Source organism: Adiantum capillus-veneris, chromosome 3 (assembly GCF_014529385.1).
Source record: "Adiantum capillus-veneris isolate H3 chromosome 3, ASM1452938v2, whole genome shotgun sequence".
In the NCBI taxonomy this organism is placed as follows: Eukaryota; Viridiplantae; Streptophyta; class Polypodiopsida; order Polypodiales; family Pteridaceae; genus Adiantum; species Adiantum capillus-veneris.
In genome coordinates, this window is record NC_140933.1 from 160,156,321 (window position 1) to 160,183,268 (window position 26,948).

Here is a 26,948-nt window from a genome sequence, read left to right on the forward strand (position 1 = left end):
AATAAAACCGTAGTACCTTAAACAATGACCCACCTTCAATGCTGGGCATACCTGTTGCTCCTTGCTCGAGAAAGCGACTTCTGCACTCTGTCGGCACACGAACTCTTGCGAACTCCGTCGTCGGCACTTGCTATGAGACTCTCCAGCGCTTGCACTTCTGGATTGTTGCGATCCCCCTGCTGCAAAATTGAACGCTACCTGCCTCTTTTATAGGCCTTGGCACCCGATGGGAATAGCGACCCCAAAAAAAGCAAGAACTGGCACCCTAGAGAGAGGAGAGAGAGAGAACGCTGTTGTCGTACAGCCCTGCGTAGCTTATTAGCGCTGAGTTTTTAACGTAGGCTTTTTTAGAAGAGCCTTGCTTTATTTTATTATAAGAGGGCTGGTCACTTTTAGGCTGGTCACTTAAAAGTGACCGGCCACTTTATAAAATAAAGTGTGAACCTGTTCAAACTTTAAAAACTCACTCAGTTAGTGAAAACAATGCTACACGAACACATTCCAGGCGTCCCCGGGTGCAGAACACTGCACAGATGCAATGTAGACACAGACTCCTCGCGGGAAAACATCTGCCCTCCCGCGAATGTTCCTGCTTTTCGTAAAAAAGCTTCATTGAACCCATCTTTATTCTTGTGCTTGCGTTCTTACGCGTATTTTCTTACTTAGTTCGGATTTCCTCCTTAGCCTACGGAATGCCCCCTTACTGATGCACCCGTCACCCATCATGAGACGCATCAGGGGCACTCGTAACCCGGCCCTTTCCACCGAACTTACGGAAACTCCTTCGCGATGTTTACCGTCACCCATCAAAAGACACATCAGAGTTGTCCGTTCTTGATGGCACTTCCTGTAGCTACAATCTTTTAACAGTTCTTAGTGTACACAATAAAATATACTAGAAAAAGAGATTAATCATTAAAAAAATTAAGAAAATAGTCCAATTAGCAACATCCCTTTGGCTTCTAAACAGTTGACCTCAACTGTAGTGCTTGGACATATACCTCCAGTATCTCGGGATAAGGCGCTAATTCCTCCTGCGTCATCCACTGAGCATCTAAATTCGAATAGTTCTTAAACTTAACCAAATACTTCCGTGTTATCTTTCCGGACTTGAGGGGCCGCTCCTGATGATTTACTATCTGCTCGGTTGGAGTATTTCTTCTGTTTCCTCAACCTCAGGAGGTTCCTCAGCACTTGGCTGACTCGGAGGTGGTCCCACATATGGCCGGAGTAAACTGACATGCAAGGCATTATGGATCCTCCAATTAGGCTGTAGCGCTGATCGGAAGGTGACATCATTCACTTGCTCAGTGATCTTAAACGGCCCATAATAACGGGTAGAAAGTTTTACCACCTTCCCCTTATGAGACGCTTGTTTCTTAAGTCTTGCCTTCTCAAACTTGAGTAAGACTAACTGTCCGACTGTTAAGTCTAGATTTCTCCTGTGCTTGTTTGCAGCTTTCTTATGCAGACAAGAACTGGTTTCCTATTCCTCGAATTGATGGTATTCTGGATCGTTTAGAGGGTGCTCCAATTTTCAGCAGGATAGACCTTAAGAGTGGGTATAAGGCATGAGGATGTGCACAAGACAGCGCTCAAAACGACATTTGGTCTTTATGAATTTCTAGTGATGCCGTTTGGGCTAACAAATGCTCCTGCCACGTTCAACAGAATGATGGACCGGAATTTCCGCTCGCATCAACAGTTTGTTGGGACGTTCTTCGATGACATGATAGTCTATTCGAAGAATGAGAGGAGCATAGGCGTCACTTGAAGATTGTGTTCGAAGAGCTGCGCAGTCACATGTTACTTGTCAATCCGAAGAAAAGTGAATTCTTCTTGGAAGAGATCCACTTTCTTGGCCACATAGTCTCAAAGGATGGTGTCAGAATGGATCCCGCAAAGGTCGAAGCAATGAAGACATGGCCAGACTTGAAGACTGTGCACGATGTCAAAAGCTTCTTGGGGTTGTGTTCCTACTATAGAAGGTTTATTAGGAATTTTGCAGTGTTAGCATCACCTCTTCACGCTTGTGAAAGAAGGAGGTCACTTTCAAATGGACCCAAAAAGAGATTTCAGATTTTAGTCTCTTAAAGGAAAAGTTGATTTCAAATCCTGTAATTGTTTTGCCAGATCTCAGGAAGTCACTTGTGGTCCAGTATGACGTGTGTGGCAGTAGCATCGGAGCAGTGCTAATGCAAGATGGACGGGTAGTAGCTTATGAAAGCCGAACTTTGCAAGGGCGAGAGAGGACTATGCAAGTCTATGAGAAAGAGCTCTTGGCCGTGATTCATGCGCTTTCTAGCTGGAAGCACTACCTCTTATGTGCTGATTTTGTTGTCCAGACAGACCATTAGACCTTGCGATACTTTTTGACACAGTTAAAGTTATCCGAAAAGCATATGCGATGGGCAAACATTCTTTCCATGTTCCACTTCCAGAATATGCATGTGGAAGGCAAGAAGAATGTTGTGGCTGATGCGTTATCAAGGAAGCCACAAATTTCACCTGTGTCAATTCCTTATCATCATGAGCTAGATGACATGAAGGGACAATATGCTATTGATGAAGATTTTGCAAGGATCTTTGAACAGTTGCAAGAGGGGTAAGTGGGAACAGTATTTGCCTATGCTTGAGTATGTGTACAATAATACGGTGCATTTGTCCATAGGCAAAGCACCTTTCGAGATTGTTGAAGGCGGCAAAAAGGTTCCTCCCATTTTGCATACATAGGTGACCTTAGTTGTTGGTTTCTTTCCAATGAGTTTTGTTTGAAGTTGCAAATGGTCGGACATTGTATGGCCAATGTGAACGGTAGTTTCACCCGTAGACAGGAAGTTGGTCGACATTGGAATTCATATAGTAAGAGGATGTCTAGGCTCAATGCAAGGTCATATAGGTCCCCCCGCCGCACTTAGCAAGTTGGTTTATACTAGGAAGTGAACTCAATAAAGACATAAGTCAAGGTGGGATCACCAGCAGAAAGTATCCGACAGCTGGGCCACATGGCACTTTTGGATGCGGTCCCAATGAGGATAGATGGTCAGATGACTAGTGGGAGCGGAACGGAAGCATCTCCTAAACATTAGGGAACTGCTATTTTGGGCCGTGAAATGTGTTCGCGTCATTACCTTCGGTATGACCAGGGGAACACTTTACAACTCTGTCGCGAAGTCAACTGGGCAACCAGTCGGGAGATTTTTAGGCGGCAACCCCGAATCGGGCAAATGCTTGTAAATGTGCCAAATGGCACGTTCTTGTGTACTTGCCTCATGCAGAAAAAAGGGCGCTGAATTTCTAGCTGAGGGAGGCCTCATTTTGTATTTGTCACAGGTTAAGAGCTATGGAGTGCTTTCTTTCCCTCTCATGTACAGTGTGGTGCTAGGAGTGATGCCCTGCACGCTACACATTGCTCTCTCTCTCTCTCTCTCTCTCTCTCTCTCTCTCTCCCCTACGTACAGTTATGTGATGCCCCACAAGAGGGCTCTTCATTAAACATTTGATTGATGTACAACTGTGTGGGTTCATGCTTTTGTGCTGAGGCAAGAGTCTCCTTGAGCAGGAACAGGGGTAGCTAACTGCTACTCCAAAGCAGGCACCGGTGAGTGTCATAACCTCACCGTATAGGTGCGTTTTCAGCGCTATGTATGCGTTGTAAATTGACTGTTTTTCAGCCATACGGACGCCAGAACCATTGGGAATAGTGCCCCACTGGCAGAGGACAGTTAGGGGACTGTTTGGGGCTGCAAACAGGGCAAAAACCAGTAAATACAACGTGCTGAATTTACTGTTTTTGGGCAGGAATCAAAGGGTTTATGCCAGTGGAAGTGAGTTCTTGCAAGGGAATTGGTTTCGTGCAAGTTTTGGGGTTGTTATGCTGCCGAAATTTGGCCAAAACAGGTGGTATGTAGCGGGATACTAGTAAAGGATTTCCAGGACTCTACTTTGTAATTTACCCTCTCAAAGTATGAAGAAATACCGAAACGGGCGCCAATTTTGGGGCCTACAGGTTGTCGGCGTCTGCTCGGAGCATTCTAGCTTCCAAGCCGTGTGTGTACTTAAGTGTTAATTCCCGTCACAGGTTTCCTTTGCACGTTCTCTCTGTGTGTGTCTAAAGTAAAGAATTTTGGGTGAAAGCCAAAGCCTACTGCCCCATGGGCCGTTTTCAGTTCGCGAGGGGGAACTTGTCCAGCGTCGCGGCATTCACGACCGAGTACTCGATTAGGGTCGGATATATGTGCCACTAAGTAAGCCCATCTAGATATTGCTGATGATCCTTTGGAAGCTTCATGTTGCTGATGATTCCGATAAGAAGTTGGTTGCTTAGAACTGTAACATTTCCAAGAATATTCATGCTGGGACTTTTGCTGTTGGCACGAAGGTACTTTGTGTCTAGTTGTTTCTGAGAAACATGCTTTGGGTGAGAAAATTTGAGTTCCGAAGCCTTTAGTTTGAGTGGTTCTTCCTGGTCGGCCATTGAAGCCGTTGACGAGGTGTAGGCCTCGGGGAGCGTGAAGAAGTATAACCCTGAAGCATGTCCAAACGTGATGCAATCGATGTAGCAACATAGATAGCTTGTTGGATCTGCTCTTTTAGAATTGCTATCGGATCTTCGGCTCCCGCTCTCATCGCTGCTGGACCATGCAACTCATGTGAATGTGCCATGGCCGATTCTCCAGATGGGTTTGAAGGCTTTGCGTTCATCACGTAACTGAGTTATGTGGATGATATTCCCTCTGAGCTGTTAGTATGTCCGGAGAAGGTGACAACCATATTATGCCACCACATGCTACAAATTAGCGTTGGCTGAAAACTGTAATTCCATCGTCGGCTGCTGAAATTTGATCGCCAAGGGAAATGGGGGTGTCCACACGAGCGGGCAGTACCCGGGAAATTTTCAGCAGAGGGGGGACGATCAAATTTGGGCTAACAAGGGGCTGCTGTAAATGTGTTACGCAGTGAATTTTAGCTTATGCTGCCCTGTTTTTATGCAAGCGCTGGCTGAATTTTTACGATGCTTGCTGAGAGGCTTTGTTTCTTTTTATTAATTTTGCCACATCATCATATTTGCCACATCAGCATTGCACAAAAATCAGCGTTAAAATTTTTGGTGCTGTCCAGCGTGAGATTTCAGCAACGGGCCCTCTTGTGCGCTGCCTGGTGTGCTTTGCTGCTGGCTGAAAATCGATCTGCCACCTTTTCACGCTGAAGAGGTGCAACTCTTCACACTGAAGAGGCATGGGAGGAGGGGGCACGGCAACTACGAAAGGATACGAGTGCTGGCTGAAAAGGCATGCCGGTGTGGAACCTTGGAAATTCCACCGCTGCGAAGGGGAAAGGGCTCCAGAATAAGGACACGGCTACCTTTGTCTCCGAGCAGGCCTCCGGCCGTGAGGTTACCACACGATTCTTACCGCATGACGGGGTTGACGAGGATTCTCCATCGTTCTTCAGTGTTTGGGGAAATTGCGCAAAGCAGCCAGCGTCGAGAATTGCAGCGCCAGGGGGTGTGTGGAAAGGGTGCGGAGAAGGGGTACACTCTATGTGCAACCCATGGGGAAAGGGTGCCACCAAAGTGAAGGGGTGCCTTCTATGATGCCCTTTCGCAAAGAGGTGCCCCTTTTGATGTGCAGTAGCAAACAAAAAGAATTCAGCCACCAGCAAACGGAGCGCCACACCCGCAAAGACGTACTCCTTTATGCAAAAGGGTGCCAGCAAGGTGCAACTGAAGAGGTGCAACTTTTTACGCTGAAGAGGCACGGGAGGAGGGGGCACGGCAACTACGAAAGGATACGAGTGCTGGCTGAAAAGGCATGCCGATGTGGAGCCTTTGAAATTCCATCGCTGCGAAGGGGAAAGGGCTCCAGAATAAGGACCTTTGTCTACGAGCAGGCCTCCGGCCGTGAGGTTACCACACGATTCTTACCGCATGACGGGGTTGACGAGGATTCTCCATTGTTCTTCAGTGTTTGGGGAAATTGCGCAAAGCAGCCAGTGCAACTAAATTTCAGCGCCAGCGTTGAGATTTGCAGCGCCAGGGGGTGTGTGGAAAGGGTGCGGAGAAGGGGTACACTCTATGTGCAACCCGTGGGGGAAAGGTGCCACCAAAGTGAAGGGGTGCCTTCTATGATGCCCTTTCACAAAGAGGTGTCCCAAAGTGAAGGGGTGCCTTCTATGATGCCCTTTCGCAAAGAGGTGCCCCTTTTGATGTGCAGTAGCAAAGAAAGAGAATTCAGCCACCAGCAAAGGGAGCGCCACACCCGCAAAGAGGTACTCCTTTATGCGAAAGGGTGCAAGCAAGGTGAAGAGGTGCTACCCTTTCACATGAATAGGTGTGAACGCAATCCTGAAGGGACGCCACTTGATGAAGAGGCACATGAAAGGTCACCAGCAAAAGTTTGCCCAAAATTCACCGCGTATGTGGCACGCCGCACACACACATCTGTGATTTTGTTCGTTACTTAGGTGATTGAAACAGAAGGATTCATGTAACCTTATACGCGTATGGTATGTGCATCACCTTTCTTTTGCTTCCATGTAACTCGCGAAGGGGGTAGAGGGTAGCGGCGAGGGTGAGAGGCTCAATACCTTGGGTCTCGGGAAAAAATTTTCTCTGATACCACTGTAAGGATTCTAGTTACTAATCCTTAATTAAGTACTTAAACTCATGATTCAGGCTTAAGAAACTTGAACTGTACTCATAGACAAGACTCAGAAGACTCCGTGTTTGATTCAATGTCTGAAATGTGTTACAAAGGCGTTCTTATATAGAAACTGAAGAGACACGATGAAGAGACATGACCATTGGTCAAAAGACATTACTCTAGGCCAATAGTCGTGTCCCTCTGTTGTAGAGTCCTGACCCTTCGGTGTAAAGGTGCAACCATACGCTGAAGAGGCATTGCTATTCGCCGAACATGTGTGACTCTTGGACGAAGACGCACATCCTTTCGAGAACATGGGTCTTTGATCTGGTACGTCTTCGTATCTGCAAGAGAACCAAGCGAGGAAGGTTATACAAAGATAAAGAATACGTCACAATTGTGACAGATCCACTCTTCGATGGAGAAGGCGCCATTTGAGATCATTGAAGGTGCTATGAAGGTTCCACCTTTCCTTAACACGAAAGATAAGATTTTTGAAGCCGACCAGTACACGAGGGACTTGGACACTGCTTTTGCCAAGGTCCGCGAGGCTTTAGCGAAATCACAAGAAAGACACAAGAAGGCAGCATATGGACACCGTCGGGATATGCAAATAAAGGAAGCGATTGGGTTTTTTTGAGAAGGCACGCCTAAGAAAGAAAAAGAGAAAGGAGCGGCTTTTTCCAAAGGTTAGCATGAGATACTATGGACCTTTCCAGATAAAAGAAAAGATAAATGATGTCTCCTTTAGACTGAAGCTGTTCGATACTTGGAAGATTCACAATGCTTTCCATGTGAGTCTCTTGAAGCCTTTTAAAAGGCGATGTGCCCGATGATGGGGAGCCATATGAGCAACCCGAAGTGGAGGTGTAACAGACTTGGACACTCCAAGTCGAGAATCTACCGCGACAACACAAATAAACACTTCAAAATAGTTCACAGTTCACAGTGGAGTTCCGTACCTAGAGATATTGGCCCCAAAGACTGGCGCCCCTTTTGGGATTTCTTTTGTATTAATCTGTGCTCAAAGTACAAGAGTGCGGGCAGGCGCTCACACTCAGACTCTGCGTCGAGATGCTCTGAGTTGTGAGAGGTCTACCCGCTTATCTAAAGGTTTTACAAAGGGATGCAAAAGCAGAGCCCAAAAGCTGAAAATCAAAAGCTCAAATAAAGCAAAGGCTTCCTGCTTTTCACAATCTCTCTCTCTCACAAGCTCTCTCTCTTGAGCCAAAAGCAATAAAGCAAAGTGCTTGTCTCTCTCTCAATTGCGTAGAAAAGCAAAAGACCAAAAATTGCGTTGCTTTTCCCTGTTGCTGTAAAATCTGCCGCGATTTGCAAGTTGCCACGTCAGCAATCGTACGGAATTGCCGCGTCAACAGTACGACAGTTTTCCTCTGCAGTCAGCCAACCACGTCAGCATTTAACTGCATTTTCCCGAGGGTCCATTGCTTGTGTATGTATTGGGCAGCCATGTCACCAATTTGTGACATACCCCTCTCTTGAAAGCATTGTAATCGCCCTCGATTACGTCTGCAAAACAGACAAAAGCCATAAACTGTCTTAGCAGACACTGACTGTTAATATCGACGCACTAGGAACACACATCTAGCACATGTACCAATCAACAGTCACATCACAGGACATCACTAGACATCACATGACAAATCACTTTCAACATTCATTCGGATCTTAGACCACAATTTATTGCCAATGTAGTTAGCAATCGCATCTAGATCCAGTTGAGACCGCATTGACACCCGATTGACTAACCCCTATTGCAACCATGTCTATTCGAGATCAATAGACCAAAATGCTGTAGTCATTTCGTCTGTCAGTTCCTGCACTTAAAAAACAAGTCAAGAACAAATCAGTTTTATATTCTGGAATTCCATTTCATAAAGTTATACAGCAGAATATTGTCAGCTCTCAGTATCCTTGAAGCTCAAAGAGACATCAGTGACTCTAATATACAAAAATCAAGGCATCTGTTGACAAAGCAGCGGAGTAACTCCCCTCTTGTGCATCCTAGATCTCCGGCCAAGTTGAATTCGGGGTTCCATTTGGAGTAGACTATGCTAAACCAAAAGCTTCAAGGTAAAGTTTCACAATCTGAGGAGTATCTGCTTGGCCCTCCTCCTCCATCCACTTTGCATCGAATACAGGATAGTTCTTGAATTTAACCAAGAACCGCCTTCTTACTTTACCCTTATTCTTTCTGTCCTTATGTGCCAAAGTCTGTTCAGGAACAAGGATCTCCTCGTTTTCCTCTACTTCGGGTTGCTCATCGGGCTCCCCATCTTCAAGCACATCACTTTTAAAAGGTTTCAAGAGACTCACATGAAATGCATTGTGAATCCTCCAAGTGTCAGGCAGTTTCAGTCGGAAGGAGACATCATTGATCTTTTCGGAGATCTGGAAAGGTCCGTAGTATCTCATACTAAGCTTTGGAAAAAGCCTCTCCTTTTCCTTCTTCTTTCTCATGCGTGCCTTGTCAAAACGAAAGAGCACCCAATCATCCTCCTTCAATTTCAAATCGCGACGATGGCGATCCGCTGCCTTTTTCTGTCTTTCCTGACATTTTTGCAAAGCCTCGCGGACCTTGGCAAAAGCCGTGTCCAAGTCGCGCGTGTACTCATCGGCTTCAAAAATCTTTCTTTCGTGCTTAGGAAGGGTGGAACCTTCGCTGCACCTTCAATAATCTCAAATGGCGCCTTCCCCGTCGAAGAGTGTATCGTGTTGTTGTAGGTAAATTCCACCAAAGGTAGATAATTTTCCCATTGAGTTTTCTAATCCGAGATATAAGACTTCAATAAATCTAAAACCACTGAATTGGCAATCTCAGATTGCCCGTCAGTCTGCAGGTGGAAAGATGACGAGAACTGCAACCGCATGCCAATGTTCTCCCAAATTGCCTTCCAAAACAAACTTGTAAATCTGCGGTCCCTGTCGGAGACAATCGTCTCAGGCATGCCATGTAATCTGAAAATCTAGGCCACAAATAGTCTCGCTAAGTGATCCGGCTTGATTGTTTTCTTCACTGTGCTGTCAATTCCGGGCTTAAGAACAATCTGCTCTCGTAAGCAATGACATGGCCTTCTTGCATTAAGACCGCACCCAGACTACGACCACAAGCATCACAATATACTTTAAATGACTTCTGCAAGTCTGGCAAAGTCAAAACTGCTCCCGTAGTCAATTTCTCTCAAAGTCTGAAAGGCAGTCACCTCTGTGGGTCGCCACGAGAAAGGGACTCCTTTCTGTGTCAAAACATGCAAAGGGGAAGCAACCTCTGTAAACTTTCTAATGAACCGCCTGTAGTACGAACACAATCCCAAGAAGCTTCTAACTTCATGGACATTCTTCAAATCAGGCCAATCACGGATAGTCTCTATCTTGGTCGGATCCATCTGCACTCCCGCTGCTGAGACAATGTGTCCCAAAAAGTGTATCTCTGGTAAGAAAAATTCACTTTCCTTTGCATTGATCACTAACTTGTGATCTTGTACTGCCTGAAAGACTTGAAGCAGATGTTCTCTATGTTCTGCCTCATCCTTGGAGAAAACAATGATATCGTCAAAGAAAGTGCCAACGAATAGCCTGTACTCTCTAAAATTCTTGTCCATCATCCGTTTAAATGTCGCAGGAGCATTGGTTAAGCCAAAAGGTATCAACCAAAACTCAAATAACCCAAAAGTCGTCCGAAAGGTTGTCTTGTAGACGTCTCTCGGCGCGATTCGAATCTGATGATATCCACTCTTCAAATCAATCGTGCTAAAACACGAGGATCGTTGTAATCTATTGAGTATATCATCGATCCTAGGAATCGAAAATCTGTTCTTGATGGTGATTTTGTTGAGAGCTCTAGAATCGATGCACATCCTCCAAGATCCGTCTTTCTTCAAAACCAACAACACTGGCGAGCAATACGGTGAAGTACTAGGCTGGACAAGACCCTTTTCCAAGAGGTCTTTCACTTGGTTCATAATCTGTTCGTTCTGGGCTCGGCTCGCACGGTAAGGTGGCCGGTTCGGTGGTGTGCTTCCAGGTATCAGATATCAATGGTATGATCTTCAGGACGAGCAGGTGGTAACTCACCTGGAGGCCTTCTGAGAAGCAGTCGGCATGAGAGTGGAGAAAATCTTGGCGTTCCTTATCAAGTTCATACATGTTTGTCCTATCCTCATCACTCCACTCTTTCAAAAAGATCGAGTAAAGAAACAGACTGGATTTCATTAACTTTGAAATGACCGAAGCGATACAATAGGGACAGACTCACCCTTAAGTTTAATATCAAGTACAATGGTTCTGCCCTTCTCTGTGGGCAATGTCGCTTTCCTCGCCCGATAGTCGACCATGGCGTTGTTCTTGTGGTACTAGGGAATTCCCAAGAGGACATCTGTCACAAAGTGATGACGTGCCGGACAGCAGAAACCCTAATTTCTGGCTGAAACCCTAAAATTCCTGCAAACCCTAAAATCTGCCAAAAACCCTAATTTGCAGGAAACCCTAATTTCTTGCTGAAACCCTAATTTCAGCAAACCCTAAAATCTGCCTGGGTGCCACGTGGCAGCAGCCCGTGATTTGCGGCACGTTTTGCGGCGGGTTTTACGGCAGCTTGCTTTTTAGCATCCACTCAATGAGAAAGAGAAAAATTGCTTTTTGTTTTCAATTAGACTCTCTAAGAAAGAGAGAGAGCAGATGCTTTTGATTTTGAAACGTGTTCGATTCGAAGGAGTACCTAGTTCTTCTTCTTCTTCTTCTGACAGTTCTTCTAGCTCTTCAGATTCGAGCGAAGAAGACAGAAAAGGTAAAAAGTGAAGCAAGAAACAAAGCTTCGGAAAGGGCAAGAAAAAGGCAAAGAAGGCTAAATCTCGCCCAGAGCCTGAGAGTTCTACTGAGTACTCGTCTACAGACAGCTCAGATTCTGATGATGGAAACTTCTATGCGAACAAGAAGAACTTTTACAAAGCCAACCAGTATGACTTTCTCGAAGATAAAAGCAAGAAAGTCCTAGAGTTTAAGGAAGGTGGCCACTCGATCAAGTTTGATACCTTTTCAGGATACTCAGATGCTTTGAAGGCTTTGTCGTTTATACAGCAGTTTACATTGCTTTCGTGGGAGGACGCTATTCAGAGCACTCCAAGATTCGGAGAGCTACCTCTTACCTAAAGGGGAATGCTCGTACTTGGTGGTCCACGCTTCTTTTAAACAAGACTGCGCCAGTTAAATGGCTGAAATTCAAAAAGCTTTTTATTTCTTCTTGGTTGACGCAAGAATATGAACGAGATATACGAGCTGCTTGGAACCATCTTCGGATGACCAAGAAAGATACAATCAATGCTTATTGTGAAAGATTTTGGAGCTCTTTTCTACCCGCCTCTTCATTCAAGAAGATCACGTTCAGAGAACAGATTGAGCGGTTCACCTTGGGTCTACCTACAGAGATCCGAGATCACTGCTTGGAGCAGAAGTCAACTTCTATTCAGGAGTTGATGAGTCATGCGAAGCGGGGCTCTGCCATTCACTCTGGCAGTCTGACTTACCCCACAGATAAGAACATGACACAACGAGCTGAACAGACTTCTAGGAATGAAAGTAGAAAGAAAAAGAGCAACCTAGAGAAAAAGGATGCACGACCCAAGCTTACTCCTCAGGAGCGAGCTTGATTCATCAAAGAAGGGAAGTGCTTTGGATGCGGGGAATCGGGACACATCTCTGCGAAGTGCCCTAAAAAGGTACAGAAAGGACAGAATGATAAGGACGACGACAGGCCTGAGAGTTCGACATCAGCTGAGGAACGTGGACGAAAAGGCAAGATGAAAACAGGACTGGTTTCAGATTGTGTGGGCACCGATCCCGACACCATGGATGAGAGTACAGAACTTTGCAAAGCTTGGGGCAAAGTGAAAGATCAAGGAGGCCTTGATTTTCTTTGATGGAGGAGCCAAGGCAAACTTCATTTCACCGGAATTGGCGGCGCGGCTCGAGATTACTCCTGATCGGATGGGACCACTTGCAGAGGCAGTTCTAGCGGCACTCGGCAGGGACGTAGCCATTACACCTGTCATTGGCAAACTTCGGTTGCATTGCCAGGGGTATTTGGGGCATGAGGACTTCTTCATAATGCCTTTGTAGGGTTGTGATGTTCTCTTAGGGATTCCCTAGTACCACAAGAACAATGCCGTGGTCGATTATCGGACGAGAAAAGCGACTTTGACTACAGAAAAGGGCAGAACAATTGTACTTGATATTAAACTGAAGGGCGAGTCTGTCCCTATTGTATCGGCTTCGGCCATTTCAAAATTAATGAAATCCAGTCTGTTTGTTTACGCGATCTTTATGAAAGAATTGAGTGATAAGGATAGGAAAAATATGTTTAAACTTGATAAAGAACGCCAAGATTTTCTCCACTCTCACGCCGATTGCTTCTCAGAGGGCCTACCGAGAGAGTTACCACCTGCTCGTCCTGAAGATCATACCATTGATATCTGATACCTGGAAGCACACCACCGAACCGGCCACCTTATCGTGTGAGCCGAGCACAGAATGAAGAGATTATGAACCAAGTGAAAGACCTCTTGGAAAAGGGTCTTGTCCAGCCTAGTACTTCACCGTATTGCTCTCCGGTGTTGTTGGTTTTGAAGAAAGACGGATCTTGGAGGATGTGCATCGATTATAGAGCTCTCAACAAAATCACCATCAAGAATAGATTTCCGATTCCTAGGATCGATGATATACTCGACAGGTTACAGGGATCCTCGTGCATTAGCAGGGTTGACAGATCCGAATCGCACTGGGAGACGTCTACAAGACAGCCTTTCGAACTACTTTTGGGTTATTTGAGTTTTTGGTGATGCCTTTTGGCTTAACCAATGCTCCTGCGACATTTAACGGGATGATGGGTAGGATTTTCCGAGAGTACAGACTATTTGTTGGCACTTTCTTTGACGACATCATTGTTTTCTCCAAGAATGAGGCAGAACACAGAGATCATCAGCTTCAGGTCTTTCAGGCATTACGAGATCACAAGTTAGTGATTAATGCAAAGAAAAGTGAATTTTTCCTACCAAAGATACACTTTTTGGGACACATTGTCTCAGCAGCTGGAGTGCAAATGGACCCGGCCAAGATAGAGACTATCCATTGGCCCGATTTGAGGAATGTCCATGAAGTTAGAAGCTTCTTGGGACTGTGTTCGTACTACAGGTGGTTCATACGAAAGTTTGCAGAGGTTGCTTCCCCTTTGCATATCTTGACACAGAAAGGAGTCCCTTTCTCGTGGGGATCCACAAAGGTGACTGCCTTTCGGACCTTGAAAGAGAAATTGACTACGGGACCAATTTTGACTTTGCCAGACTTGCAGAAGTCATTTGAAGTATATTGTGATGCTTGTAGTCATAGTCTGGGTGCGGTCTTGATGCAAGAAGGCCATGTCATTGCTTACGAGAGCCGATTGTTCTCTAGGACGGAGATGACAACACAGATATATGAGAAAGAGCTTTTGGCGGTTATCCATGCTCTTATTCAGTGGCGGCACTACCTACTCGGAGCGGATTTTACTGTCTTTACAGACCATCAGAGTTTGCGCTACTTCTTGTCACAGAAGCCGCTTTTGGAAAAGCAGATGCGGTGGGCAAACATCTTGTCACAGTTTCACTTCCAGATTGTCCATGTGCAGGGACAGAAGAATGTGGTGGCAATGCTTTGTCTCGAAAGCCGTTGGTTCTGGCTATTTCCGTGATACATCATAGGAGCTTCGAGGATATGGTCGATCAGTATGCCATAGATACAGACTTTGCAGATATTTTCACACGGATACGGGATGGGGAGACAGTAGCTGGATACTCCCTTCGGGAAGGCTACTTGATGAAAAAGACTATGTTGTGCGTTACACAGCCGTTGAGAGAAAAGGTTATGAGTGAATGCCACTGTCCACCTTTTACGGGTCACGCGGCATTGCTACCACCATGAAGGGGATAGAGAGATACTTCTTTTGGCTGAGACTCAAAAAGGATGTGGAAGAGTTTGTGCGCAGTTGCTTAGTATGACAGAAGGTCAAGTTTGACAGGCATAAGGCATAGGGATTGTTACAGCCTTTACCCATACCCACCCACCCCTGGGAAAGTATTGCGATGGATTTCATTTTTGATCTCCCGAGGACATAGAGTGGTCATGATGGTATCTGGACTGTTATTGACAGATTTAGCAAACAGGCTCATTTCATTCCAGTGAAGAAAACAGTCAGGCCGGATCACTTGGCGAGACTGTTTGTGGCCCTGTTTGTGGCCCAGATCTTCAGATTACATGGCATGCCTGAGACGATAGTCTCCGACAGAGACCCCAGATTTACGAGTTTGTTTTGGAAGGCAATTTGGGAGAACATTGGCACGCGGTTGCAGTTCTCGTCATCGTTCCACCCGTAGACTGACGGGCAATCCGAGATTGCCAATTCAGTGGTTCTAGATTTATTGAAGTCTTATATCTCAGATCAGAAGACTCAATGGGAAAGATACTTACCTTTGGTGGAATTTGCCTACAATAACACGATACACTCTTCGACGGAGAAGGCGCCATTTGAGATTGTTGAAGGTGCTGCGAAGGTTCTACCCTTCCTGAGCACGAAAGACAAGATCTTTGAAGCGGATGAATATACGCGAGATTTGGATACGGCTTTTGCCAAGGTTCGCGAGACTTTGCAGAAGTCTCAAGAACGACAGAAAAAGGCAACGGATCGCCATCGTGACGACATGAAATTGAAGGAGGATGATTGGGTGCTCTTACGTTTTGAGAAGACACGCCTACGAACAAAAAAGGGAAAGGAGAGGCTTTTTCCAAAGCTTAGTATGAGATACCACAGACCTTTCCAGATGACTGAAAAGATAAGTGATGTCTCCTTCCGATTGAAACTGCCAGATACTTGGAGGATTCACAATGCATTCCATGTGAGTCTCTTGAAACCTTTTAAGGTGATGTGCCTGATGATGGGGAGCTTGATGAGCAACCCGAAGTGGAAGAAAACGAGGAGATCCTTGTTCTTGAACAAATTTTGGCACATAAGGATACGAAGAATAAAGGTAAAGTAAGAAGGCGGTTCTTGGTTAAGTTCAAGAATTATCCTGCACTAGATGCGAAGTGGATGGAGGAGGAGGACCTAGCAGATACTCCTCAGATTGTGAAACTTTACCTCGATAATTTTGGTTTAGCATAGTCTACTCCAAATGGAACGCAGAATTTCAGCTTGGCCGGAGATCTGGTGCAGTGGGATGCACAAGAGGGGAGTCACTCTGCTCCTTTGTCAAGAGATGCCTTGATTTAGATACTAGAGTCACTGATGTCTCTTTGAGCTTCAGGGATACTGAGAGCTGACAGTATTCTGCTGTATGACTTTATGAAATGCCTGATAATGATACTGATTTGTTTCTTCACTTCTTTTGAGTGCAGGAACTGATAGACGAAATGACTGCAGCATTTTGGTCTACTTGATCTTGAATAGACATGGTTGCAATAGGGGTTAGTCAATCAGACATCGATGAGGTCCCGATTGGACCTAGATGTGATTGCTAACTACATTGCCGATAAATCATGCTCTAAGATCCGAATGAATGTTAAATGGCATGTGATGTCCTGTGATGTCTTGTGATGTGACTGTCGATTTGGTACATGTGCTAGATGTGTGTTCCTAGTACGTAGGTACTAACAGTCAGTGTTTGCTAAGACGGTTTATGGCTTTTGTCGGTTTTGCAGGCGTAATCGTGGTCGATTACAATGCTTTCAAGAGGGGGGTATGTCTCAAAGTGATGACGTGGCGGACAGCAGCAACCCTTATTTCTGGCTGAAACCCTAAAATTCCTGCAAACCCTAAAATCTGCCAAAAACCCTAATTTGCAGGAAACCCTAATTTCTGGCTGAAACCCTAATTTCAGCAAACCCTAAAATCTGCCAGGGTGCCACGTGGCAGCAGCTCGTGATTTGCGGCGCGTTTTGCGGCGGGTTTTACGGCAGCTTGCTTTTTAGCATCCACGCAATGAGAAAGAGAGAGAAATTGCTTTTTGTTTTCAATTAGACTCTCTAAGAGAGAGAGAGCAGATGCTTTTGATTTTTAAGCTTTTTGGGGCTCTGCTTTTGGGCATCCCTTGTAAACCTTTAAATAAGTGGCTTGGGCCTTCACTCCTCAGAGCATCTGGACGCAGAGTCTGAGAGTGAACCCCGAGTCACTCCCTTGTACTTTGAACTGATTAATATAAAAAGAATTACCGAAAGGGGCGCCAGTCTTTGGGGCCAATATCTCTAGGCACGGAACTCCGTCGGGCCAGTGCAAATCTATTGTGATTTGTGAATTGTTTGAAGTGGTTATTTTGTGCTGTCGCGGTTGATCCTTGACTTGGAGTGTCCAAGTCTGTTACAACATCACAACCTTCCAAAGGAATTATATAAAAGTCCTCATGCCCCAAATACCCCTGACAATGCAACCGAAGTTTGCCAATGATAGGTGTAATGGCTACGTCCCTGCCGGGTGCCGCTAGAACTACCTCTGCAAGTGGTCCCATCCGATCGAGAGTGATCTCGAGCCACGCCGCCAATTCCGGTGAAATGAAGTTGGCCTTGGCTCCTCCATCAAAGAAGATGAGGGCTTCTTGGTCTTTCACTTTGCCCCAAGCTCGACAAAATTCTATACTCTCGTCGAATGTGCTGGGATCGGTACCTAAGCAATCTGGAACCAGTCCTATTTGCATCTTGCCTTTTCTTCCACGTTCCTTAGCTACTCTCGATCTCTCAGACCTCTCGTCGTCCTTGTCATTCTGTTCTTTCTGTGCTTTTTTAGGGCACTTTGTGGAGATATGTCCAGTTTCCCCGCATCCAAAGCACTTCCCTTCCTTGATGTAGCGAGCTCTCTGTTGAGGAATGAGTTTGGGTCGTGCATCCTTCTTTTCTGGGTCGCTCTTCCTCTTTCTACTTTCATTTGTCGAAGTCTGTTCGGCTCTTTGTGTCATGATCTCATCGGTGGGGTAGGTCAAACTGCGAGAGTGAATGGCAAAACGCCGTTTTGCATGACTCATCAACTCGTGAATGGAAGTTGACTGTTGTTCCAAGCAGTGATCTCGGATCTCTGTAGGAAGACCCAAGGTAAACCGCTCAATCTGTTTCTTGAACGAGATCTTCTTAAATGAAGAGGCGGGTAGAAAAGAGCTCCAGAATCTCTCGCAATAGGCGTCCACTGTATTCTTCTTGGTCATCCGAAGATGGTTCCAAGCAGTTCGTATATCGTGTTCATACTCTCGAGTTAGCCAAGAAGAAATAAAAAGCCTCTTGAATTTCAACCATTTAACTGGCGCATTCTTGTTTAATAGAAGCTTGGACCACCAAGTTTGAGCATTCCCCTTAAAGTAAGAGGCATCTCTCCAAATCTTAGAGTGCTCTGAGTAATGCCCTCTCGCGAAAGCGATGTCAAACTGCTGTACTAAAGACAAAGCCTTCGAAGCATCTCTATAACCAGAAAACGTGTCAAATTTAATTGATTGTCCACCTTCCGTAAACTCTCGGACTTTCTTGCTTTTGTCTTCTAGAAAGTCATACTGGTTGGCTTTATAAAAATTCTTCTTCTTTGCATAAAAGTTGCTGACATCAGAGTCCGAACTGTCTGTAGACGAGTCCTCTGTAGAACTGTCAATCAGACTTCTTTGCCTATTTCTTGCCCTTTCCGAAGCATTGCTTTTTGCTTCGCTTTTTGCCTTTTCTGTCTTCTTCGCTCGAGTCAGATGAGCTAGAAGAACTGTAAGAAGAAGAAGAAGAACTGGGTACTCCTTTAAATCTAACACGCTTCTTCTGTTTCTTTGCCTTTTCAAAAATAGACTGACGACCCAAATAACTGGGAAGTTAGTGCCTTTCTTTTGCTTTTTGTCGTGCTTTTTAGCTTTGTTTTGCGTGTCAAAAAGTTGAGCAATTCGTGCATCAACCACCTCTTCTAATTCTTTCTCTGTATACTTCCTGGGAGTAGGAGGTTTCTTGAGAGCGGGTTTTCGGGGTGGTTTTGTGGTCTTCTGCCACTGCAAGTGCACCTCCTCGAAAGAAGTCTTGCTCATGTTTGTTGCATCGCCGATCAATTGTCGACGCTCCATCTCGTGACGCTCCACCTGAGTAGGCCGAGGCGGGCCATACTCCTCGCGTGAATCTTCGTTGTGATCCCTTCCCGCATCTCTGGATGGAGAGGGGGTCTACTGATCTTTGCCTGAAGCTATAAGTGCCGCGGAAAAAAAATAGGGATCGAATTTCTCATAGAAGAGAAATCGGCCATGCTCTGATACCACTATAACAGACTTGGACACTCCAAGTCGAGAATCTACCGCGACAACACAAATAAACACTTCAAAACAGTTCACAATTGATTCGATACTGGCCCGGCGGGGTTCCGTGCCTAGAGATATTGGCCCCAAAGACTAGCGCCCCTTTCAGTATTTCTTTTTGTATTAATCTGTGTTCAAAGTACAAGAGTGCGGGCAGACGCTCACACTCAGACTCTGCGTCCAGATGCTCTGAGTTGTGAGAGGCCTACCCGCTTATTAAAGGTTTTACAAAGGGATGCTAGAAGCAGAGCCCAAAAGCTGAAAATCAAAAGCTCAAATAAAGCAAAGGCTTCCTGCTTTTCACAATCTCTCTCCCTCACCAGCTCTCTCTTGAGCCAAAAGCAATAAAGCAAAGAGCTTGTCTCTCTCTCTCAATTGCGTAGAAAAAGCAAAAGACCAAAAAATGTGCTGCTTTTCCCTGTTGCCGTAAAATCCGCCGCGATTTGCAGGCTACCACGTCAGCAATCGTATGGAATTGCCACGTCAGCAGTATGGCAGTTTTTTCTCTGCAGTCAACCAGCCACGTCAGCACTTAACCGCATTTTCCCGGGGGTCTATTGCTTGTGTATGTACTGGGCAACCATGTCATCAGTTTGTGACAGGAGGAAAGCGAGGAGATACTCGTTCCAGAACAAATATTGGCACACAAGGATAGAAAGATTAAAGATAAAGTGATTAGGCGGTTCTTGGTTAAATTCAAGAACTATCCTGCATTGGATGTGAAGTGGACGGAGGAGGAGGACCTAGCAGATACTGCTCAAATTTTGGAACTTTACCTTGAAGCATTCGGTTAAGCATAGTCTACTTCGATAGAACCCCGATTTCGGCACGGGTGAATCTAGTGCAGCGGGCTTGCACAAGAGGGGAGTTGCTCCGCTCCTTTGTCAACAGATTACCCCGATTTTTGATATAGAGTCACTGATGTCCCTTTGGGTTTCAGGGATACTGCTGGGTTGACAATATTCTGTTGATGACTTTATGAATTGGCATTCCTGAAAATGAAAATGATACTGATTGATTTGTACTTGGCTTGTTTGAGTGCAGGAATCGAAAGACGAAATGACTGTAGCATTTCAGTCTCATAAATCTCTATAGACATGATTGCAATATGGATAGTTAATCGAGCATCTGTGACGTCCCGATTGGATCTAGATGAGATTACTAAGTACGTTGCCGATTAATCATGGTCTGAGATTTGGAATGAGTTTGGATGTGATTTGTGATGTGTTGTCCTGTGACTGTCGATTGTTACATGTGCTAGATGTGTCGTGTCTAGTGCGTCGGTACTAACAGTCAATGTCTACTAAGATAGTTTATGGCCTCTGTCTGTTTTGCAGGCGTAATCGAGGGCAATTACAATTCTTTCAAGAGGGGGGTATGTCACAAACTGATGACGTGGCTGGCCCCTGAAAATGTGTCGACAGGCTGACGCGGCAGCATGCCCGGAAATCGCGCCGCAAAACGCGCTGACAGGTTGACGAGGCAGGCCATACGGATTTCCGCTATTTCCGTTGACATGCTGACGAAGCAGTGTACGTCTGGACGCCCGTAAATTACGCTAGCTGATTTTTGACAGCTTTTGGACTACAGTTGCTTTTGAGTTTGAGATTTTGGGGCTTTGCTTTTGGGCAACCCTTGTAACAATAAATAGGTCTCTTGGGCCTCATTATTCAGAGTATCTGGACGCAGAGTCTGAGTATGAGATCCTAGAGACTCCCTTGTAGTTTGCACACATATTAATATAAAATGAAATACCGAAAGGGGTGCAAGTCTTTGGGGTCAATACCTCTGGGCACGGAACTACGCCGAGCCGTGTCGTCTTTTGTGAACCGTTTTAAAGTGAATCTTTGTTGTGTCGTGATAGAATCTTGATTTGGGGTGTCCAAGTTTGTTACAGCCAAGATCTCATCAAGTTCATCGACTTCTGGCTGATCTTCTTGTGGCATATCTTCTGGCACATCACTCACAAAGGGTCTTAGAAGACTCACGTGAAACGCGTTATGAATCTTCCAAGTGTCAGGCAAGTGTCAGGCAATCTCAGCCTATAAGCAACATCGTTGATCTTATCAAGCACTTGAAAAGGCCCATAGTAACACATGCTGAGCTTCGGCGGAAATAACCTTTCCTTGCCCTTCATCTTCTTTAACCTTGCCTTTTCAACCGTAAAAGTACCCAATCACCGGGTGAAAACAGTAATTCACGACGGTGACGATCAACAACCCTTTTCTGCTTTGCATGAGTCTTCTCTAAGCCGACTTTGATTTTCTTATACATTTGATCCATGTTTTCAACATATTGATCTGCCATAAAGATCTTGACATTTGCATGATGGTGCCTTGCCTGTGGGGACGAATGCACCGTATTGTTGTACGCATACTCAAGCATAGGCAAATATTGTTCCCACTTGCCCTTATTATGTGACACATAACATTTCAGCAGATCCAAGACAATAGAATTAGCCTCTTTGACTGTCCATCAGTTTGTGGATGAAACGAAGATAAGAACTTGAGCGTAGTGCTCATGTTCTCAAACAATCCTCTCCAAAACAAACTCGTCATGCGAGGATCACGATCACTGACAATCGATTGTGGCATACCATGGTACTTAAAACACATTGTACATGAACAACCGTGCCATTTGATCAGAGTTTATCTTCTTTTTGATAGGAATAAAATGGGCCTCCTTGCTGAACCTGCAAATAATGGTCCAAATACCATTATTCCCTGTCGGCGTTCTTGAAAGATCAAAGTTAAATTCCATAGCAATGCTTTTCCATGGCTTATCCGGAATCGGCAGTGGCTGTAATAACCCTGGTGCCTTTTGCCTATTAAACTTGACTTTTTGTCAAATCACGCATGCTCGCACAAAGGCATCCACATCTCTCCTCGAAGTAGGCCAATAAAAGAATGTCTCGACCGCTTTCACTGTCGCATCAATTCCACGATGCCCTGCATACTGTGGGACATGACTTTCTACTATGACCTTATGTCGCGATGGCCTAGTAAGATAAAGTCTGCCATGCATCATCATAAAACCGTCTTTGAGGAGGTAGTGCTCATGACGTTGCCCATCTTGCAACTGGCATATGCTTTTCGGATAGCTTTGATTGTGTCAAGAAGTGTCGCAAGGTCTAATGATCTGTCTGGACAACAAAATCAACACCTAATAGGTAGTGCTTCCAGCTAGAGAGCGTATGAATGACGGCCAGTAGCTCTTTCTCATAGATTTGCTTAGTCTTTTCTGGCCCTTGCAAAATTCTGCTCTCATAAGCTACTACCCAACCATCTTGCATTAGCATTGCTCTAATGCTATTGCCACGCGCGTCACATTGGACCACAAATGACTTCCTAAGATCCGGTAAAACAATCACGGGAACATATCCCCCCCTCTCAAGACGGGGGTATGTCACAAACTAATGACGTGGCAGCCTGTACACACACACAACACCCTTCCCTTGGCGTGGATAGTCCCGGAAAAGGAGGCAAAAGTCTGAGCATTGTTGACATGGCAGGATTTCCGGAAAATGCGCTGAATGCTGACGTGGCACTACCGTACGGACCCTCCGCGTTTTGCGGCGCAGTTCACGGCAGTATGGGGCTGCTTTTTGGCTACGCGATGCAAGGCTGAAATCTTACGCAAGGGAAAAGCAGTTTTTGCGTCAGCTTATTTCTACGCAAATGCTACACAAGGCCTTTTGTTAAATGGATTTATTTTTAGAAGCCTTTGAAAGCCTTGCTTTATTTGTAAGCCTATTTTAATGGGCAGCTTTTGGGGCTCTGCTTTTGGCATCCCTTGTAAACCTTTATAAGTGTGGTTTGGGCTCTCACTTCTCAAAGCATCTGGACGCAGAGTCTGAGAGTGAGATCCTCCCACTCCCTTGTACTTTGAGTTGCAGATTAATACAAAAAGAGATACCGAAAGGGGCGCCAGTCTTTGGGGCCAATATCTCTAGGCTCGGAACTCCGCCGGGCCGTGTCGAATCAATTGTGAACTATGAACTGTTTTGAAGTGAATTCCCGTCGTGTTGCGGTAGAATCTTGACTTGGAGTGTCCAAGTTTGTTACAATTTTGGCCTTAAAGAGACGTTATGTAACCCTCTTTCTCTCTTTCTGTGCAGCACAATTCTTTTCTTTTCTGAAGGGTCTCACCATGAAAAAGTCTTACGTGTATGTTTGAAGCTATGCAAAAAAGTAGTGAACTTGTTAGAAGATGATGAAGACCTTTGTAAGAGCATGTGTGTGTGTTACACATATATTGATGCCTATTTAGCACCCTCAATCGAGGATTGATGGATGTCGTGGTATCTAGTCAATGCTGCACATGATATGACTTTAAAGCTGGGTATGTTCCTAAACTAATGGAGGTGCTTAAGCATTTTCCAATTCGTATGTATGAAACTTAAGCTGATGATTCCTACTTGCAAAAGCCGGTTTTACACCTTAATTGCGAAACTTTTTGGAATTGAGGGCTAAAGGTAGTGAAGTGTAGTTACATTACCAAATTAACAGGAACCCTAATGATGAATAACCCTTTCCTGCAATATGTCCAGTTTGCCTATCACAGTCGAAGTCTTGAATATGTTATACATTATTTTGAGTTTAAGCTTTGAAACAAGGGTTTCGCTCGTTATAGGAGTTAACCATTTCGCAGAATAACACTGTTGATCTCCTTCTTGTTGTGTAGGTAACCGACCAAGTGATTACTGTACTCGTTTTCATTGCGATCTGCCTCTTTGTTATTCCATTCAAGTTCTTGGTGCTTTTGATCTTGTTGGAAACATTTACACGACATACGCAACTACGCAAAGAGAGCACAGAGCGAATCTTTAGAAGAGCAAGGGAATGGTGGTACAGGGTCCCTGTTGTTCCAGTTCACCTTCTCAAAATTGCGAAAGAGAAAAAACAAGGCTGAAATGGCTGGATGTGTTTGCAGAGGCAATTTCTTGTGTCTGTTGTTGGTATGGCTGTCTGTGGGTGGAAATGGCACTTTTGTGAAAGTTCTTTGTGCCAAGGATTAACATTCTTGCCAATGAGAATTCTCCTTTTTTGGCATCTTGTACATTGGATTCCATACAAGAAACAGGCATCTCCTGATAATATGTTATTTTTTTCCCTGATATCAAATTTATTCTAAATTTCTTTGTACTATGTATCATATAAAAGAATCGAGCACATTGCAATCCAGATCAAATTGCCATGTTTTGTCTGATTCTCTTGTTGGCTTTGTTGGCCGAGGTCTCCAGGAAATTCTTGTACTGCTAACATGTTCTTTGAAAGTGGAGTTTTACTGTAGCTTCCTCTCTGCTCGATCTCATTCGAGGATATTTTTGCCAGGCTCTTTCATTTTGGTGCAATACTTAGGGAAAGATGCACAAACCAGTCCTTTCCCCACTCCGACCAGTCATTGCTATCTTTTTCTTTTTCTTTGAGGCTGGATTACCATTTTCAAAATTCCTTTGCATAATACCTCACCTCTTCCACGACCGAGACACAGGAGCACACTCCATCGACGGAGACTCCAGTAGAGGATCAGAGGCATTCTAGCACGACACCCAGAGTGTCATTGAGGGCCTATTCTACATTTCACATTTCATTTTTCATTTTTCACATTTTACATTCGGTACTTTTTGTACTTGTACTTCAAACATTGTATTAGATTCACCACTTTGTATTTGATGGTCTCATAGGTCATTTTGGCCTTTTGAAGACGTCAATATATCATTTCATTTCATTTCTCTCTCTCTCTCTCTCTCTCTCTCTCTCTCTCTCTCACACACACACACACACACACACACATTTTTCGTAAATCTGATTTGATTTATTACAAATGGGAGACCTCAGAGTGAGGAAAACCCATCAGGAAAGATAGATACAAAAGGAAAGAACACCAAAGTGTTCCTGCGGCTAGAAGCAAACAAAGGATAGCTGTAGGATATCGGGGGATATGTCCCCAACATCAAGGGCAAAATGTAAGGATTGCCTAAGTGATATCTTGAAAAAAGGAAAGAGATCCGCCTCTTGCTGATGGAACATGCAAAGATTGCGTTGGCACCACAAAGACCATAAGGACCAGAATCTGACCCAAGTGAAGAAGGTTGCAAATCGTTGAAGGGAAGTCGAGAAGATGCCAAAAGCCCAAAAGTATTTGTGGAAAATTGTCGAGGGAAATCGAAGGCGCATACATGATGATATGGGGGCAAGGAAGGCCTTGGTGACGCGACAATCCAAAAGTAGGTGCATAGCAGTCTCTTCACAAGCTGAACATCTGAACAAACGTTCTTTCAGAGGAAAATGGCTCTTCCAAATCGCAGTAAGAGCCTTTCTCCACCATAAATCAAATCTATGCAACGACCATAGCGCATTACAATGATCAGCCAGCCAAGAATTATGTAGAAGAGGCATAAATGTTGCTGGTAGAAATGGCATCAAAAGATGTTTCCCATAAAGTCCAATCTATCATACGGTTTCCATTTGCCAACGACGGAACAGGTAGGAAAGCAACCAACATTTGTTGAAGTTCTTTCCAAATTTGGCGATAATGTACACCCAAACCAAAGCGTTTAGCCGCTCCAGAGAAAGGAAGCATATTCCCACACATGTCAACCACATTATCCACCGTACATATTCCTCGACAAGAGAGAAAGTATGCTTGACATGGCGAACAGTCAACCATAGAAAATGAGAATGCCCGACTCCAGTGAATGCTTCCAAGCATATAGAATTCCCATCTGGTTGCTGTCGGCAATGCCATGAAAGATGAGCTGTCACTGCTTTCCAAGCAACTAGTAAAGCAGAAGTAACCGAGCAACAAGGAATATGACCATCCATCTTACCAAACACAATCTCCCAAAGGAAGGTCTGCCAATGACGGAAGGTGGATGTGATAACATGCTGACACACAGTGAGGTAATCATGATTGTCCATGGTTGAAACTGCTGAGCAAGAGTAGGTAACAATAGGGCCTTCCTCGCTAGAGCATGGCGGCGAAGATCCAAAAAATTAAGCCCCCCAAAGCGCTTCAAAGTGAAAAATCTCTCCATAGATAACAAATGAAGGCCTTTCTTTCAGGAAACAGTGCACCAAAAACGAGACAAAATATCATACATAAGCGATGCAAGGCGACAAGGAGGCCAATGTAACAATGGCAAATAGAACTGAACATATGCTATCATTATGCTTTGGACAATACAGAGCCGAACAGACAGTTTTCAATAGTGAAATTTTAACTGTAGGCGTTGCATAACACAATCCACTTGCTGGGTAGATTCCACCCAATAGGATACCCCAAGTGTCTGACAATCACATGCAAATCAATTATCTCTCCAGGCCACAAAAGATGATGCCAGTCATATGCATGAAGATGTAGTAGTTTGAATTTTTTGAAGTTGACTTAAGGCCAGCGGCAAGCCCAAATGTATCCAAAGCTTGCGTAATCTCACGCATATCATCCTTGTTATTACGAGGCATGAATAATGAGTCATCAGCATAAGCTTGACCAATTCTCTCTCTCTCTCTCTCTCTCTCTCTCTCACACACACACACACACACACACACACACACACACACACACACACACACACACACACACACACATGGGGATTTCACAACGTTCAATAGCCATGTGATTGTAATTTCATATCGACCAGGGGCCTTGCTTGCTCGAGCACATCCCTTGCTTATCTTTGAGAAAGAGGGCTGCTTACAACAAGCAAGGGGCATGCTAGCTTTCCAAAGAAGAGGGGCTGCTGAAGCTTTGGCCTTGCTTTTAGGGCAAGCTAAGTCGTTGCCTCAAGCAGGGGGCTTGCTTAGCCAAGGACCGCTCTCTGAATTACTTCTCGTTATGTTTCTCTTGACGCATGAGAGGGGGAGGTCATTTCAGTCCAACACTCCCATGAAATCAAGCAAGAGGATGTCAAAGGATGATAGGATGACGAGGGATGAGGTGGAGGAGGCAATCAATCAAG

At 44.9% G+C, this 26,948-nt stretch overlaps 1 protein-coding gene across 2 annotated transcripts in view; it reads left to right on the plus strand.

Moving 5' to 3' along the window:
• Nucleotides 1-24,127, plus strand: part of LOC147462067 (uncharacterized) — a 59,114-nt gene extending 34,987 nt beyond the window's left edge. For both annotated transcript variants that reach the window (XM_086509515.1, XM_086509516.1), the window contains exon 9: nt 23,669-24,127. In XM_086509515.1, the coding sequence (XP_086365641.1) occupies nt 23,669-23,896 (228 nt within the window). In that variant the 3' untranslated portion in view covers nt 23,897-24,127. The remainder of the gene's footprint in view (nt 1-23,668) is intronic.
• Nucleotides 24,128-26,948: the final 2,821 nt, after the last annotated feature.